This window comes from Emys orbicularis, chromosome 19 (assembly GCF_028017835.1).
Source record: "Emys orbicularis isolate rEmyOrb1 chromosome 19, rEmyOrb1.hap1, whole genome shotgun sequence".
In the NCBI taxonomy this organism is placed as follows: Eukaryota; Metazoa; Chordata; order Testudines; family Emydidae; genus Emys; species Emys orbicularis.
The window spans coordinates 17799129-17815641 of NC_088701.1; the positions used below are offsets into that span (position 1 = coordinate 17799129).

The window sequence follows — 16513 nt, forward strand, 5'->3', positions numbered from 1 at the left end:
CACTTTAATATTACGGCACACGTAATATTAACCTAACTAGAAATTAGGAATAGCTACTTTGAGAGCGAGAGAGAAAGAGAGAGAGAGAGAGCGAGAGAGAGAGAGAGAGAGAGAGAGAGAGAGAGAGAGAGACGAAGCAAAGTGAAATCGCACCCAGGCAGTTCAAGGTCACTGTCTAGTGTAGTAAATAGGATCTACATTTTATGCAAATTAATGTCTCGAAAGAGCATCAGTCACTGAAAGTGGAAAGAAGAGGCAGAAAACGCCTTAACTTTTGGTTACCCTCCTCTCCTCATGCACAGTCCTCCAAGTTCTCTTATTTATTAATATTTTATTATCCTTGGCAGTCCTCCGATTTCAAACCAGTTCTGTCCTAATGTGTGTACTTTGTGAAATAACATTTCCCTTACACTGCCTTGTGATTTCTTCTCTAAATATTCCACAGGGTTTATCTCAAGTGCGCCCTGCATTTGAATATACTCCTTTGTTTCCCCTGGATCCGTGTTTTAAAAATTAAATATGGCCCCCGTCAAGATATTTACATTTTAAGTTTAAAGAACTAAGGCTATATCCCTCACTTTGCCCCAAGAAAGCATAAATAAACTTAATTCACTCTTGGAAATTTTCTGTCCCAAAGATATTGCAGTAAATTGCATATTTTATTCTATTTTTAACAAGAGTGAAATAATCTAAAAATGTGACTTTTTGATTAGACATTTATAGCAACTACTTTCTCTTCCTAACTGAATTTCTTGCAAAACATGCTGGATTTTTAAGGAGTTAAATATCTTTGGTATTTAATCAATGAAAAGTTAGTTACATGGCCAGAAGAAAGAATTTAAAGAAAAATAAATTAAAAGAGGAATAAAATATGCACTGAATAAGGTAAATCTATAGGACTTCCCTTATTTCAATTCAATTACATATAATTTAAATTACTGGAATTAGCTATTTCTGATAGGGAAAGTATTTTTACAAGGATAGTATAGTAAAATGGAATACATAGTGGTGAAGGGGGGGGGGAGAGATCAAAAGATCGGAGACTGTTCGATGTGTCTGTATAAAAATGTCCAGAGTTAGCTGTCCTTTGATTTAATTTAATTTAATATGCAGAATATTTGTGTTTGCTTTGATTTAAAAAATCAGGTTAAACGATTAAGAAAATCTACATAGCTCTTGTCTTCTCAGTGCACTTAATAGTTAAATGTTTATGATGCCACTACATTTTCCCCAACACTGCCAGCAGAGGATATCATTCTCCTGCTGGATTAATGTAAACTGATGCCTACATCCTCTGTAAGGCAACTTCAGAAAAGTTTATTTTGTCCATGACGCTCAACTTTTCTCACAATCACAATTGGCGCTGCATACTGTCATTTCATGGCGTGGACCCTGTACCAACACGCTAGTTAATGTGCTAAGATTCAAGAGAGTCTTGCTAAACTCTGTTTCAGAGCGTGCAGAATGTTTTCAAACATATTTTATGTTCTTTACTCTTCATGTGGGTGGGTTGGTGGGTGGGTGAGGGTTGGTGGAGAAGTTAGGACTAGAACAGGTTTGTTAAATCTTCCTATGGTGCAATTGTCATCCAAAAGCGTTTGAGATGCCCACAGGACAGTAACTTTCATTCAAAGTGCATCATAATAAAGATATTAACTTTTCTATGTATATTTCTTAAAGGCTAATAAACACATTGGCTTCAAAACCCTTTGTTACTGTGCTGAAACACATACAAGAGACATTTCATATTTCTAAATGAGCAGAAAACAAGAAGTTTGTGATAGATAGATAGATAGATAGATAGATAGATAGATAGATAGATAGATAGATAGATAGATAGATAGATAGATAGATAGATAGATTACCTATTAATTACCTTAAAAAGAATTTACAGAGGGCAATTCCTTTTATTTTCTTCTTTTACTATTAAAAATATCTCAACAAAGACTGGAAAATTTCCATGTTCCAGATATACATTTATCATTATTCAACCCACTGACAATTATATTTACCTCAACATACAACTCAATGATGTGAAACCACATTTTCCCTCAAGACTAGCAATTTATTCTTCAAAAGTGAGTGAGCCAGAACTATGAAAACTGAAAATGGAGGAAAGGGGGGGGGGGAATAAGGAGCATTTCACTATAAAGACCGTGGTTAAGAAGTTATTCAAACTACTTGATACAAAGGAAAGAAAAGACTAAACTTGTGAAACTTCCTTTTCATGCTTTTATTGTTGGTCATTAGCCCGTCTGTCTAGACTTCAAATGACACCTTTTTTTTATCTGTAAACAGAAGCAGGGAATACTTAGAGAACTCTGACTGGTTGCCAGAAGATCAAGGCTGTGGTCTTCTTGATTAATCTGTACGAAACTCATGATGTCAAGGTCAAACAGACCGCCTAGTCACGGTCAAGGGTAATCCAGAGCTGACGTCATGGCCTTCTGATCCGAGTTCCTTCATAAATAAATAAAATAATCAAAGATACCTCGGACGTTTGAAATCTGAAAAAAAGAGGCAAGTCTTGAAAGCTGAGAATGTGTGCGTGTTTGAAAATTTACACCAGAAATGGTTTTAAAACACAACTTCGCTGATGTTTATCACAGAAAATAGTGAGGGACCTGCGTGTTTCTCTTTCTTTCTTTCTTTCTTTCTTTCTTTCTTTCTTTCTTTCTTTCTTTCTTTCTTTCTTTCTTTCTTTCTTTCTTTCTTTCTTTCTTTCTTTCTATTTTTCCATCGCAATCTTCCATACTTAATTACCTTGTAAGAAGGTGACCAGCTGTCCTTATTCACCCATGATTGTTATTGTTGCAAGAAAAAAAAAGGGGGGGGGGTGAATCCAAGCCTGTAGGGTCGTGAGGAATGTAAGAGGCACTTAAAAGTTACTTCGTTTTCGTTCTATTAGCCGCCAAAAACCGTCTCCTTAACTCATACGACAAAATTATATAGGAAAAAAATTGCACTCGATTCAATAGTCAATGAAAGGGTTAAAAGGCTTTTCGATCCATGACAGACCACTCTTCTTCTTTGTTGTTAGAAGGACCTGATTCTGATCTTACTTACACCGGTGTAAATCAGGGCTAAGCGTACCAAAGGCAAGAGGGTTACACTAATGTCAAACCACTCTAAGCGGAGAGTGGTGAGAGGCCTACACACGCAATGAGGACTTTGGCCCTATGACTGAGCATCCCCTGGATTATTTCCCGAAGAGCTCTCATCATCAGAATGGAACCCAATAAATTTATTCTTTGAAACTTCTGAAGACCCTAGCCCTTAACCGAGCACCTCAATTTTGTCTGCTTTCAAGAGCCTCTGTTCTAAATCCATATTTTTATTTGAAGGGAGTGTGAAAAAAAGAGGGAAATGAGGGACGCAGCAATTGGAAACACCCAGGGAAATGCTGAACATGATAGGAAAGCATCTATTGTCATAACATCTTCACTATCCATCGTCCAAACCAATTTTAATTTACATGAGCCAGGTCCCTTTGTATGGCAATCCCGCACGTTTTCTTTTTTCTTTTGCTTATTATATAGTCTTTATACCCAGTGAGATAGATAGATAGATAGATAGATAGATAGATAGATAGATAGATAGATAGATAGATAGATAGATAGATAGATAGATAGATTTTTCAATCAGAATTAATAGGGACTGACGCTTTAGGTGAAAAGGACTTTAAGAAGTGGAAAACTTCTCACAGGAATCCCTAACAACACCAAAAAAAACAATTAACCAATCTGGTTAAATACAAATTACAAATCTCTCCCCGAGCCTCATAACTCCAATGAAGGCTATAGAGTTCTACACTTCTTTCCTTGAACAGCAGGTCTGAACCGGCACTGTCTAGGTTGTGTTTTGATAGATCAGCACAGTATCAGTATCTACATGATATATCAGTATCTATCCGCGTGTACATGCGTCTGAAATGAGTGTGGTTTTATACGACGCACACCCACCCTTAAAGAAAATGCTTTAAAAGATGAATTTGGAAAGTGTGTCCATGTTAAACCCTAAGTCCGAACAGTGCTTAGATACAGACTTCATAACATTTCATCTGCGGCCTAGGTAAATGGAGGTGCATTTTCAATAGGTGTCTATATTAAGATAAGCGAGGGGCACATATATGTATATATACACACAAACACATACAAGTGTTGATATCTATCTATCTATCTATCTATCTATCTATCTATCTATCTATCTATCTATCTATCTATCTTCACATTTCCTTCCAAATTATTCCTTCCTATATAAGCAATCACCCTCACGAAAAAAAATCATCAGCATTATATCGGAAATAAATATGGAAAAGCCTATGTAATTACCTGGAATAAACCATTTCAGGAATGACCGCATGTTTAAGAAAAGTTATCCTCTGTTCGTTCACACACCTGATGGAGGAAGATTTTGAGCGATGAGAATGACCGAATATTTATTTCAACTCAAGAACCCCTATTGGCATTGTTCCATCTCCTCCTTTATAAAATACAGCCAGTGATCACATAAACTCTTGTGGAATGTTCCATGCCTATAAGTATACTTGGAGGTACCTTTAGAAACTTTAAAATATGTCATAGAATTTCAGTATATTGGGTTTCATGAACCGCCGTGTATATATGCGTTATATACTTCGTAATCAGCACATGCGTTAAAATAGTGCTCGTGCACACACACATAGATGTATATGTGTGTGTGTGTGTGTGTTGCTCGCATTATTTTAATACAAGTGCTGATATATAAATCAGGTATCATATCTATATCTAGATATGTACATACATATTCTTTGTATATATACATTCTATACATTCTACATATACACACCCCCATTCTATTGCTTGTTTCTGGCTTTCGTACCCTTTAAATGTAACTATATACACTAGTTAATATTCATTTTAAGCAGAAATAACATTATTTTAGGTTACATAACTTTTTGTCTTTTCCTTTGACAATTTAACGAGGTAATTAATTTTAATGGATATTAAGGTATATTGTGACCCGCCTTTGGAAACAAATTACTGTACAATATTTTTAAAAAGCTTTCTTCATTTAAAGTAGCTCACTTCTGAAAGTATACAACGTTCCAAGACAGCCTTTTACCTGGCATATTAAACAACGCAGCCAGGCTACGGATTACGATTTTGCCACTTGTTTAGTAACAGTAAGGCAGGGTTTAGATTTTTATCTCTGAACGGTGTTGAGTCGAACTGGTTTAGCAAAATACACCTTTTGAGCAAAGCATTCTCATAGTGAGTATGTGGAGCTAGGTTACAAGCATTTTCAAAAAATCTTCTCTCCCGCTCCCTGGCACAGGAATACAATTGCTGCCCAAGGAAGAAAATGATCAGAGCCTTTTTCCCTTTCCCCACTTCTGAAACGGCACCCCTTCTGCTTGATTTAAGCATATTTTTTCATCCCATTTACCACTACTCCTTTATCCCTTTGAAACAAACTTATACCATATTCCTTCGAGATAAGGCATCAGAACACAATTTCTTATATTCCCATATTTTGGCTTCAAGGTGTTGACTCCGTTAATGTACTTCTGCTCTTCATACACATTTCAAAATGCACCCTTCTGGCAGTTTTCCTATCAGGTTTTAGCCTTGGGGTGTCATTCTTTTCAAGCTGTTTACTTTGGCGTGAGGTTACAATGGTGTAAATCCCAAACTCTCTGATTTTGCCTTGAAAGAGTTAAATAGATACACATATATGTATAAATACCCATAATAACATCTCGGCAGCAATCCATTCTCAAAGCAAAAATGATATTTATTTTAAAGAAATGTGATCTGCATTCAGTACATATCATTTGGACACCACACTATTATATACATATACAAGACATAAAAAATGATCGCTTTTACATATCAAAAGAACACTGTCGATAATGAGCCGATTTACATGGGGGGGGGGGGAGCGAGGGGAACAAACCAAACCAGTGTCAATATGGGGCACTTTCCAGATTGTCCGCGGAAAAACAGACATTCTAGTTTGATGGCGGAGATATATAAACCCCAATGAGAACTTACCCTCAAAAATGTATTATATAGCAAGTCACTTTCATTTCCTGGGTGACCTAAATTAGTATTTGTTATTTTTGCAAGTGATACAGAATAATCATAATACTAAAAATATTCTCTTCGCACGATAGCAGCCTTATTTTTAGGGGGTCCTGTGCGGCGAAAGGATATTCAGCTAATGTAACATGACAGGCTTCTGCTACAGGGACGAGGCTCTCCATACATTTGACATAAGTGCGTGAAATAGCCAGAGATATGAAAGGTTGCGCACTGGAGTACTTGCGGGGGGAAGGGCGGAGCTAGGCGATTATACAGAGTTACAAAATAACATTCAGGATTCATGTCTTTGAAACATAACAAATCTACATTTGCATTTAATATACTGTACACGGTTAACGTTATCGATGGATGCTTGAGGGCAATTAGATATTCACAGTCGGCGGACGGTAGAAGAGGGCAGAGGAATAAACTAAAAATGCTGTTTATTTCTTTGTTTTGTTTTTAAATAACCAATTGAATCATCAAAGAGTTCGAATGTATGTTATTATTATACAGACGTATCAGATAAATATTCGTATGTGTTTCTTTCTGTCTTTCCCCCCCACCCCCTCAAACATTTATTTGTCAGGTAGCGTGAAGGTGAGGTGTCTTAGATTTGCTAACTACCTTTTTCTCTTTGACCCTGCGGTTCTGGAACCAGATAGTGACTTGGCGTTCAGAAAGGTTGGTGGTAGCCGAAATTCTCCTTCGCTTCTCTTTGGTAATGAACTTGCTGGCTGCATACTCCTTTTCTAGTTCTTTCAGTTGGATTTTCGTGTAGGGGACCCTTTTCTTCCGGCCCCTACGGTAGCTGCTCACTTCTGGCTGGAGAGGTACCACATCTGCAAGATGAGACAGATAAAGCAGTTACATAGTTCTACTCCCTGGGACCGAATGGAGGAGAAAGATAGACAGAAAGGGGAAGGAGGACTGACTCACTGAGTAGAATATCAATAGATTATCGTGGAAAAAATGCTGGCATTCCAGGAGATATTTTCTAGGTGGGTTTTCACATATAAACAAGGAGCATCAATTAATTTAACAAAATATCCTGCAATACAAATCCAATGGACATTCATACCAGGTAAATTTTAGGTGTGGTTTTAAAGTTTCTCCCTTCTTTTCTTTTTTAACCTCCAGTAAACTTTAATATCTCGCTTTACCATTACTACCAGACAGCGGGGTACGTGCAGTCATTAATTATGATTTTTATGGCTCAGCACGATAGATCGCAGCACTTTGGACAAACAAATAGTTCCTTGCTGTGTACTCTGTACCGTCTGTCTTCTGCAGCGCGGGTACCATTTGCAATCTGAAAAAGCCTGGACTTTGCTCGACATCAGCTGTTAATTTGCAGGTTGGGTTGATGCATTTAAAATAAAAAGTGACACGTTATCTTGGTTCTCTCCTTTCTTGAGAAGCACCAAACTATTAAGAAAGATTACCCCCTGCGATTATACCAGAGATTCAATGAGAATCTGAACGCGTGCAAAGCTCGCATAGTCACTTTTGCCTTATTCTAAGGCTGTTCGCTGCCAGACCTCAATAATGAATCGTATTCGGGCTTTGCACTTGCAAACCACAAGCATTTAAAAAAAGAATTCCAGATATGAGATGATAAAAGGCGCCTTATCTCTGAAAGGGTGACAAAGACACTAAGCCAAGAGTCGCAGACTATTCAGCGCAAACTCCGTTCCATCACGAATTTAGGCAGGTATCAAAAGTCCATTGTTATAATTGACAATAATGGATTTTAAAAATCAACAACACAACACCGTCTTTCTCGAACATTTTGCACAGCTGTTCTCTTTGTTGTTTGCTATAAGAATGACAGTTCCAGTAACGTCTACTAAGGACTTCTATAAAGGCCCAAAGATACAGTAATAGGAACCCACACACACACACCGCCCATGGAAATTCTCCATAATTTATCAGTACAGCCCACAAATGAAACGGGGATCAGTGAACCCAACATCCAAAAAAATCACTTATAGGTGAGTAGACTCTCTGCCTTCACCGCAACCCCCCTTCAAAAAGCACGCACATATTTCTATCCAGAAGGTTACACTCTCCTGAATGTTATCTATAAAGAGTTCAGTTTTCTCCAGGTTTGGCAAGTGGATCTCTGCCATCAGGTTTTCACACAAAATACTATATCTAGGAAAGAGAAGAATCTGCTAGCCAGCTATTTCCCTACCAGTACTTAGATATTTGTTGTTGTTGTTCTAAACAGGAAAAAGAAAGCATTTTAATCAATGTTTCCAAAAGAGCCATTGAAACCCAACGATCTCTAAAAGGGATTTCGGAGATTCCCCCTCCTTCCTCCTTCATTCAACCCGGTTAAAAAAAAACCTGCATTATGCCACATCATTCTACTTTATTTTCTGGCTGCCTATCTGGCCTCTCTGTTACCATTGCTGAGAAATAAAGCCGGGTTCAGGTACCCATACATTTCCAAGATGAATGCTCTTTGGGTGTGGGACACAAAATCTTCAGTTCTGCTTTACTGCAGTGCATTCATCCAGATCGCCAGGCCTTGATATTAATTGCGAGGAAGGAGCCCTGTAAGAGGCGGCGATATTTATTTCCTAAGCAGCAAGAGAGCAAGGCGGAGGAGATTCTCCCAAACTCATAAGCTTTCCGGTTGCTTTGCACGCTGTAACTCATTCAAGACTTCTAACTAGAGGAAGGGGGAATCGTTGCTCTGTTTTTTGTTTGTCTCACCCCATTCCCCTAACAAGATTCATTTGTCACTTGACACCAATTTCTGTAATTGCAGCATGATTTACTGTACCATTACAAGCCATCTAACATTTCTAGGGAAAGATTAGGAGGTGAGCCGGCACTTTTACGCTGCCTGCGTTCGGAAACTTGGGTGGAAGATAAAAAGAAAATTTAAAAAACATAAAAGAACAGCGACAGACCCAGCTGGGTGGGGCGACGCAGGGGAGACCAAAAAAAAAGGAAAGGAAACGGACACACTTACTTTTAAAGCAACCTCAAGCTCACGGTATGTATTTTGATCTAAGCATGATTGCTTCACCTTCTTACCCGTACGTGTTCATACACATAGAACTGCACAGAAGGCATTCCAAAGCGATTTTTACCTGGCGGTTAGTAAGCAGACAAGCATGCCGGAGCTCAGAATACCCTACCTGGGAAAGGTGACTTCCAGAGATGGGTAGACTGTGACTGCTCTTTGGAGCAATAGACCTGCCCATCCCAACCATTGGAAAGAGCCCAGTGCTGGTATCCTTCCATGGGAAGCAAAGCGTCATGCCTCGGCTCGGGGTGGCCACTAATACCTGGCACAACTGACACGTCCAAGTAACCAGGGACCGCCTGGTAGGAGCTGGCAAAGCTGGGGTAAAAAGCAAACTCTTTGGCCCTTGAAGGTAGTTCTTCGCTGGGGATGGAACTGCTGGGTTCGGGGTACTTTTCTGCCGGGTGGTAGGAACAAGGTTTTTGTTGTAAGTTCACGTTGTGGGAATGAGACAATCTGCACCCATAATAGCTGCCTCCAAAGGGATAGCCGTAGCCCAGCGTGGCGTTGGAAGAAGCTGGTGGCGGAGGGCACTGCCTGGCAGCTTCCGGAGCGGGTATATCCGTGTAGACAGAACCCTGGTGAGTCCCAATGGTGCTGGAATGGCGACCCAAAGTTATTATATCCCTGCAGTGGCTCGCTGGGCAGTTCCCACTTAGCGCCTCCATGGCTGGGGTTTTATTCTGGTTATTTTCATTCGGGTTTTCCTCATACACGTACATAAAGGTATCCGCCCAGCGTGGATGCAGGATCAGTGAAGTCGTCATATCATGGTCTGCCTGCGCTTTTTAAAACTCGACTTCCCAACCAGAGACACCTAATTTCCCCCACATATTGTTTACGCAGGAGCATGCGCAGAGATGGGTCCCGTTCATTAAGAAATCCTCCGGGCCACGTGACCTGCAAATAGCTCTCAATAAATCTGGCCCGGTCACGTGTTCCTCAGCCAGTCCTATCTGCTAGTCCCTCCTGGCTTTGGGAAGGGAAGAGGCAGCTCCCATTGGCTGCTTCTGGGACAGAAACAGAAATCTTTAAAGGCAATGGGTGACACCCACTGACTGTAATAAAGGAGAGGACTAAATAAGGGGAATGGGAACTCAATATTTGGCCGACACAAAGAGCTGGGCTTAGACATGACGTTGTATTCTAACTGCCTTCAAAAATCTCAGGGATATATATATATATTTTAAAAACTCGACTGGGAACATTTTGAAAGTAAAATATAATAAAATAAAACCGGCCAGTGGATGTGATCTCACTGAAGTGTTTCATTGTTTGCTTGCATGCCTTGGGGGCTAAGGAATGAGACGGCTCCTTTATTAGGTGGGAGCTAGATGGAAAACATATATAAACACCAGCACCATCAAAAGGAAAATGGAATGAAGGAGGGGGAAAGGATCTCTGATCTCAATAGTAGAATATTCTTCCTTCCCTCCCCATCGCCCATAGATTTCTGACAGACTAACAGGACCGGTCGGTCTAATAGTTTAGCCTTCCCTGGTAAACCTTCTTGGGCTTTATTTTTAATTCTTCAAACGCTTTTATTGTTGTTGTCCGCTGGGATATTAGGTGAAAGAAAGACCTCGACTTCACTGTAACGCGTGTGTAATCCATTCCCTTTCTGTGTGTTTGTATGTGTGTGTGTGTGAGCGGGGTAAGTAATAATTGGTCCGTTTGCTTCAAAATCAGGGTATACAAACTATACATGTGATTGATCATCACTTTAAAAATATTAGAAAATAATATCTGGTTTTGGACGAAACATGGGATTTGCGAGGTTTAACCTGTTGTATATTTCTTTGCCAGGTGCCTTTCTATTTCCCCCCTCCCCCCAGCTGTTTTTCTAGTATTAAACCCAGCTGCCACGAAAAAACCCAACGTAAGATTGTAATAATGGATGCCTCCAAAACGCTTTATCCTCTTGTTTCTTCTATTAATCCAGACTAATAATACTTAATCTTTCGTGCTGAACAAACTGGGAAGGTTTTAAGGGGATTGGCCGCGATTATATTATCAGATCCTGTTATGAATGTTTAATACTTCAGTAATAAATATTGCAGCAACAATGTGGGTTATGGAACAAAGGGGAGCAGGTCTAATGGTCCAGTGCTGATTTGTGTGTGAACATAAAAGACAATAAATACAACTACAGTTTATAAAACGTAAACAGGATCCAAGATAGATGGATTATAATTAAACAGACGAAATAGAAGAATAGCAAATTACTTGGCGAGAGATTGATGGGAAGATGCTTATGTGGTCTTGTCCCCCTCCCCTCCCTTGGAGAGTAAAGTTCCCTAACTTCATTTCTGAGAAGTCGGTCATTTCAGTCTTCATTTTTGTAATGAGGGGAAAGAATGTGAATTTAGGTGTGTGAAAAAGTAACAAGAAACTCATGCTGATTTCCCCCGCCCCCCAAAATAATTGATACGAAATAACTCACAAAGCAATTCAGTGTAATAGGAATAAGAAAGCCGCTGGAGAAAGTTAGACGAGGTTTTTCTTTTCATTTTTAGAAGATGGGGACTCTAATCACCCAGCCCTGGCTTTTCTGCATTATCCCCCACTTTTAATGTTACCCAAGGTTTTTAAAAGAGGATATTCCTCCGCCGGGGAATTTTTGCATTCTGGAGTTGGTCAATTGAATGTTCCTGAATGAAACAGTCAGACAGAGACATAAAATTCCATATCTGAATTAGCTGTGTATTGTGTATGTAAGATTTAAAAAGACCAAAATTACAATAATACATGTATTAAATAAATATTATTTATTCACGGTATATGTTCGATAGCTTACATACCATGTTAATTGCGGGGTTTTTTAAATACCCATTTTCTGAGAGTTATTCGCAGCTTTTCAGTAGCATTTTTCCTTAGTAAGACGCGTGAAGTCTTTTCACCGTTAAAAAAGAATCTACAGGAAGTTAAAAAACAAATATTCCAATAACTCAAACCAATCGGAAAAGTAGCATTTCAGGGGAAGATGTGTAAGCTGCGCTTTTAATAAACTTTAAGTTTTCTTACGGGAACGCCATGTCGTCGATAAGGGATTTTCAGAAACCCTTGCCTAAAGTTTTTTTTAAAAAAAAGTCGAAGTCCAAGGTCAAGGCAAAATAGACAACCCAGTTCCTAATCAATGTCTAGACAGACAAGAATGAACTTCACATATAACGTCTAAATGACTTGCAAAGTCCCCGAGAAAGTATCAGTCCACAAGAATTATGCCTGCTTGCTCTAGGAAAGAAATCCGGGATGCGACACCTTAAAAGGATCAAAACTATTTAAAAACCATAGGCAAATATACCAGCGTGAATTTTTTTAAATGAAAGATTAAATACACGGACACACACACACGAAAATCCGTACACTTTACATTCCATTGAATGACTTCACTTCATCTAGAAATCTCCAGGAGAAAATACCTCCCTGGTTTAGATGGTTGATGGATATAAAAGCAACAAAAAGGTTATACATAGATTGAAAACTGTTTTCCCCCCGCTGTGCGAGCAAAAATCCAATTCGCCTTACCAAAGGACCTTACCCATTTGCAACCCTTTATTTTTGAATATTGTCTGAAATAGTTAACATTTTGTAGCCTAGGTCCTGTCTATGGGGTGTGTAAGGAGGATTAAATGTTACATTTTAAAGATTGATTATAAGCATAATAGAGGCATAATATATAATGTATTATAATCGAGGGAGAAATCAATTGTTGAACAGAATGCGTACCAAGCGCAGAAGAAAACCAGTTTATAAACATTAAGGATTTAAGGTATACTTCTTCAATAAAGCGGGCAAAGTAATAAATACAAATAATAGCGCGATCTTTTCCAGGTTTATGTAAGGGCATTTACAGTTCCTATTTCAATGAAATATAGTTTTAATTAAACGCTGAATTTTACAATTCAATTTATTATTGCGTGTTGCAGACAGAAAATTAGGACAACAAGGTTGGAGGGCGGGGGTGAAGGGACTCGGAAATTCTCCGGCTCAGGGTCCAGGAACACAATATCCCAATTAAACTGTGATTTCTGAAAACTGCAAAAGAAAGCAGGAGAGAGAAAAAGCCCAACTTTTCGGGAAGGAGGTAAGGTTTTTCCAAAGCAGTTTATGTCGATCATCTTCTCTGTGTTCACTTCTCTGAGCTTTGGAGCTGCATTTCCATTTCAGACAATTGCTCAGTGCTATCTCATTTAAACGGGCTGATTTGCCTGAGATAGCAAGCTGTGGATTGATCGCCAAGAGTAAATTCTAGTGGGTTAATTAAATTAAAACTGCTCAGTAACCTTTACGCCCCCAAATATGGAACTGCGTAGCCTGGTGCTGACCATAAATAAAAATCTCCAAAAGAAAAATGAGCAATTAGAAATAAAAGCAGATATGTGCCCCATAGAATTCATTGGGCGGTAGGCTGTTGTTCTGTTTTTTGACTGCTCTCCAGTCAATTTTCAGAATTTTCTGATCAGAAAAATGTCAGCAAATGTTGCAAAATCAAAACAGCTTGACTTATGACCTCACATCATCATCATCTTCATTATGTATAGAGCCTTGAACATTTTGGTTAAATACCATGGCTTATGACGGAGAATATTTTTGACTTTTAACAAGAGGCGATTCCTGGTCGGTAGGTACAAATGGACCTAAAGGAGGAAAGAAACTAAATGAAGTAGCTTCAGTCACTGATAAAAACATCGATTCTTTTGATCAGGCTTCTCTGGTTTCTTATGTATTGGGGCTTCAGGGAGAGCTCCTGGGCGAGGTTTTTTTAAATTATTTTTATTCTTATTCTTATTTTATTTTACCAGTAGAAAAGAAGTAAGAGCCAGATGAATTTCACAACCCATAGAAAAGTAAATAATATTCTTTGAGCTGGTACAATGTGGCTTTGCAAGAACTGAGAATTCAAGATAGTCCTCAAATGATTCCATACCAAGATTTGATCCCGTTTTGTTTTAGTTCAGCATTCCTTCCACTAGGCATTAATTTTGGAATTTCATTTATTTTCCCCTCCAAAAGAAATATGCTGGAAATAAACACATACTGTTGCAGATGGACAAGGTATACTTTAGTTTTCAACGAGAGAGTTTAATGTTTCAATGTATTATGCTTATTAAATAGCAAAGACTTGCAAAACTTTTTAAAAGACAGATTTTTGAGTGGATGTACTTTCTGTTCAATGGCTACAGTATTCATGAAAATAATGATCTATTTTATGAGTCCACAGCTTAAAAAGGCCCACAGAAAATACACACCTACATCTAACATAGTCTTCAATTAAGTATTGCTTTCTCAGGCAAGGAAAATGATGGCTAATAAGAAATGTACAAACAGCAGTAGATCATCTGTAATTATTCATCCCTTCAAGAAAAACGAATTGGGTTTGATGAGATAGAAATAAAAATAAAGGGTCTTTGTTTCAATTTAGGATTGAAAAAGGCTAAGAAGAAATGAATCAATATACATTCCTCCCCCCCCCCCCAAACACACTTTGTGTTGAGATCTGAAAGATTTTAAATCTCCCTGCACTTAGGTACATTGATGATTTGTGAGTGCTTTGTGCAAACGTTCTTGCCTTGTGGCTTCAGAAAGTTACACATCCACAATACATACAATGAAGAATGGCAAATATATTCTTTACATTACAGAGAAATCAGCTGGATTTTTGTCAATGTCTAAGAACCCCAATATAATGTCAAATAAAATATATACATAGGCTTAGAAGGAGATCTTGCATTTCCATCAAAAAAGGAGGTGGTATAATCATAGGGTTTTGAGCCACAGGGGAAAATAGAATTCGTGGTACGCAAAAATTTGGAATCAGTATATAATTTTCCCACTGGCGTATCAAATGTAGTCAACAAACTATGACATTGCATTTAATAGTCTATCGGGGGTTTCTAAGAAAAGCTTTCCCATGCTTTCTCTAATGTGCTTTGTATAAATAATAGCCAACGTTGAAATACCTTTCCAGACTTTTGGGAGAGTTCTCTGTTCCATTACATTCTCAAGAAAATTAACGGTCTTGTTTCTTTCAGTTCCTGGTTGAATTAGTCTAACTATCCGGGAATTTGGGGTTGTGTCCAGGGTTTAGAAGCTTTGTGCATTCTGGAAGGGTCGTGATCAAAGTATGAATACAATTAAAAAGAAGCCTTTTGAGATGCTTGACAGAGGTTTAAAAAGAATAACCTCAAACAGAGCTACCACAATCGCCTAAAAATCTTGTCTTCGACTGGAGGTGCTCCCAGATGCCAGACTCAGAATACATAAAAATATCATTAATTTGTTTTAAATGACTGGGCATCATTTGAGGAAGGGAATTTTGTGAAATAGGGGAGCAGGTTACTTTCCTCCGTGTTGGGCCAAACGGGTTTGAATGGAAGTGGGCCAGGACTGACTGTAACCTTATGTGATCCTGTCTTTCCTTCTCGGAACCGCTCATGCTCTTGCAACCTGCTTTAGCAGATGCAGAGTGAGATGATTTCATATAGGCCACTCGTATTTTGTGGTTGATAGCTTGCTTTCAATATAATCATTTTCTTTAGGAATTAATGGATGTATATATTTATTAAAATCTAAGTCGCTTCTTTGTGCTTCTTCCCCAACCGCGAGTATCATCCTTGCCAACTTTTCTTCTTATATTCTATCATGAAATCCTCCCTCTAGGACCCTATGCTTAAAAACCCGGGGCGTCTTAAAAAGTTTCTACCACTAGGAAATGCTTGGTGGAGGGACTTTGAAAACCAAGTCTCCATTTCTTCTCCTCCTCCATCTCCAATCGTGCGATTTTTATTCACGGTGCCTTTCATTTTGGGCTCCACTTTCCCCCTGCCTCCTTCGCCCCCCGCTTCCCCCTACACCTCCTGGGTCTGACCTGGGAAAACAGATAAATAAACCAAATACCTCTTTGTCATAATAATCTGACACATCACAACCAATATGAAAACCGCCTCCCAAATGGAGCTTCGCGCACTTCTTTGCTCTTGCTGTGTGGAAGACCTTACAGAGCACGTCCAGGGGAGAGCTACCGAGTGTCAACAGGCGTCTGCATGAAGACAACACCTCCATCGCCCTGCATACTGCCCCCCAGACTAACTGTACTCATCCCCTCTTCCACCCTCCTCTTGATATGTGGGTCTCATCGACGGGACAAAAGACTGTGGGGAAAGAGGGGTTATTTGCAAGGCTAGGGGGCGGGGAATATCCAAAATACACAGATCCTGTGAATTCGCCCTCCTGTCTTCTTTTTAACACAGCTCAGATAAAGCAGGTAGGAAATGGTTCAGAGGCAGACAAATAAAATACCTCCTTCCATTTAGGGCCTTGTCTCATCGGAAGTCCAAGTTCAATTCCAAGTTAAAAGAGGCGGTAGCCTACACCACTGACAAAGAGACGGGGCCGTGTTGGT

The 16513-nt window shown here is 39.0% G+C and overlaps 1 protein-coding gene across 1 annotated transcript; it reads right to left on the minus strand.

Moving 5' to 3' along the window:
• Positions 1-6650: 6650 nt before the first annotated feature.
• HOXC13 (homeobox C13) lies at positions 6651-9875 on the minus strand. The gene is made up of 2 exons (XM_065419545.1): positions 9221-9875; positions 6651-6907 (listed from the first exon to the last, which is right to left on the minus strand). The coding sequence occupies exons 1-2, from the start codon at positions 9873-9875 to the stop codon at positions 6651-6653; spliced, it is 912 nt and encodes a 303-aa protein (XP_065275617.1).
• Positions 9876-16513: the final 6638 nt, after the last annotated feature.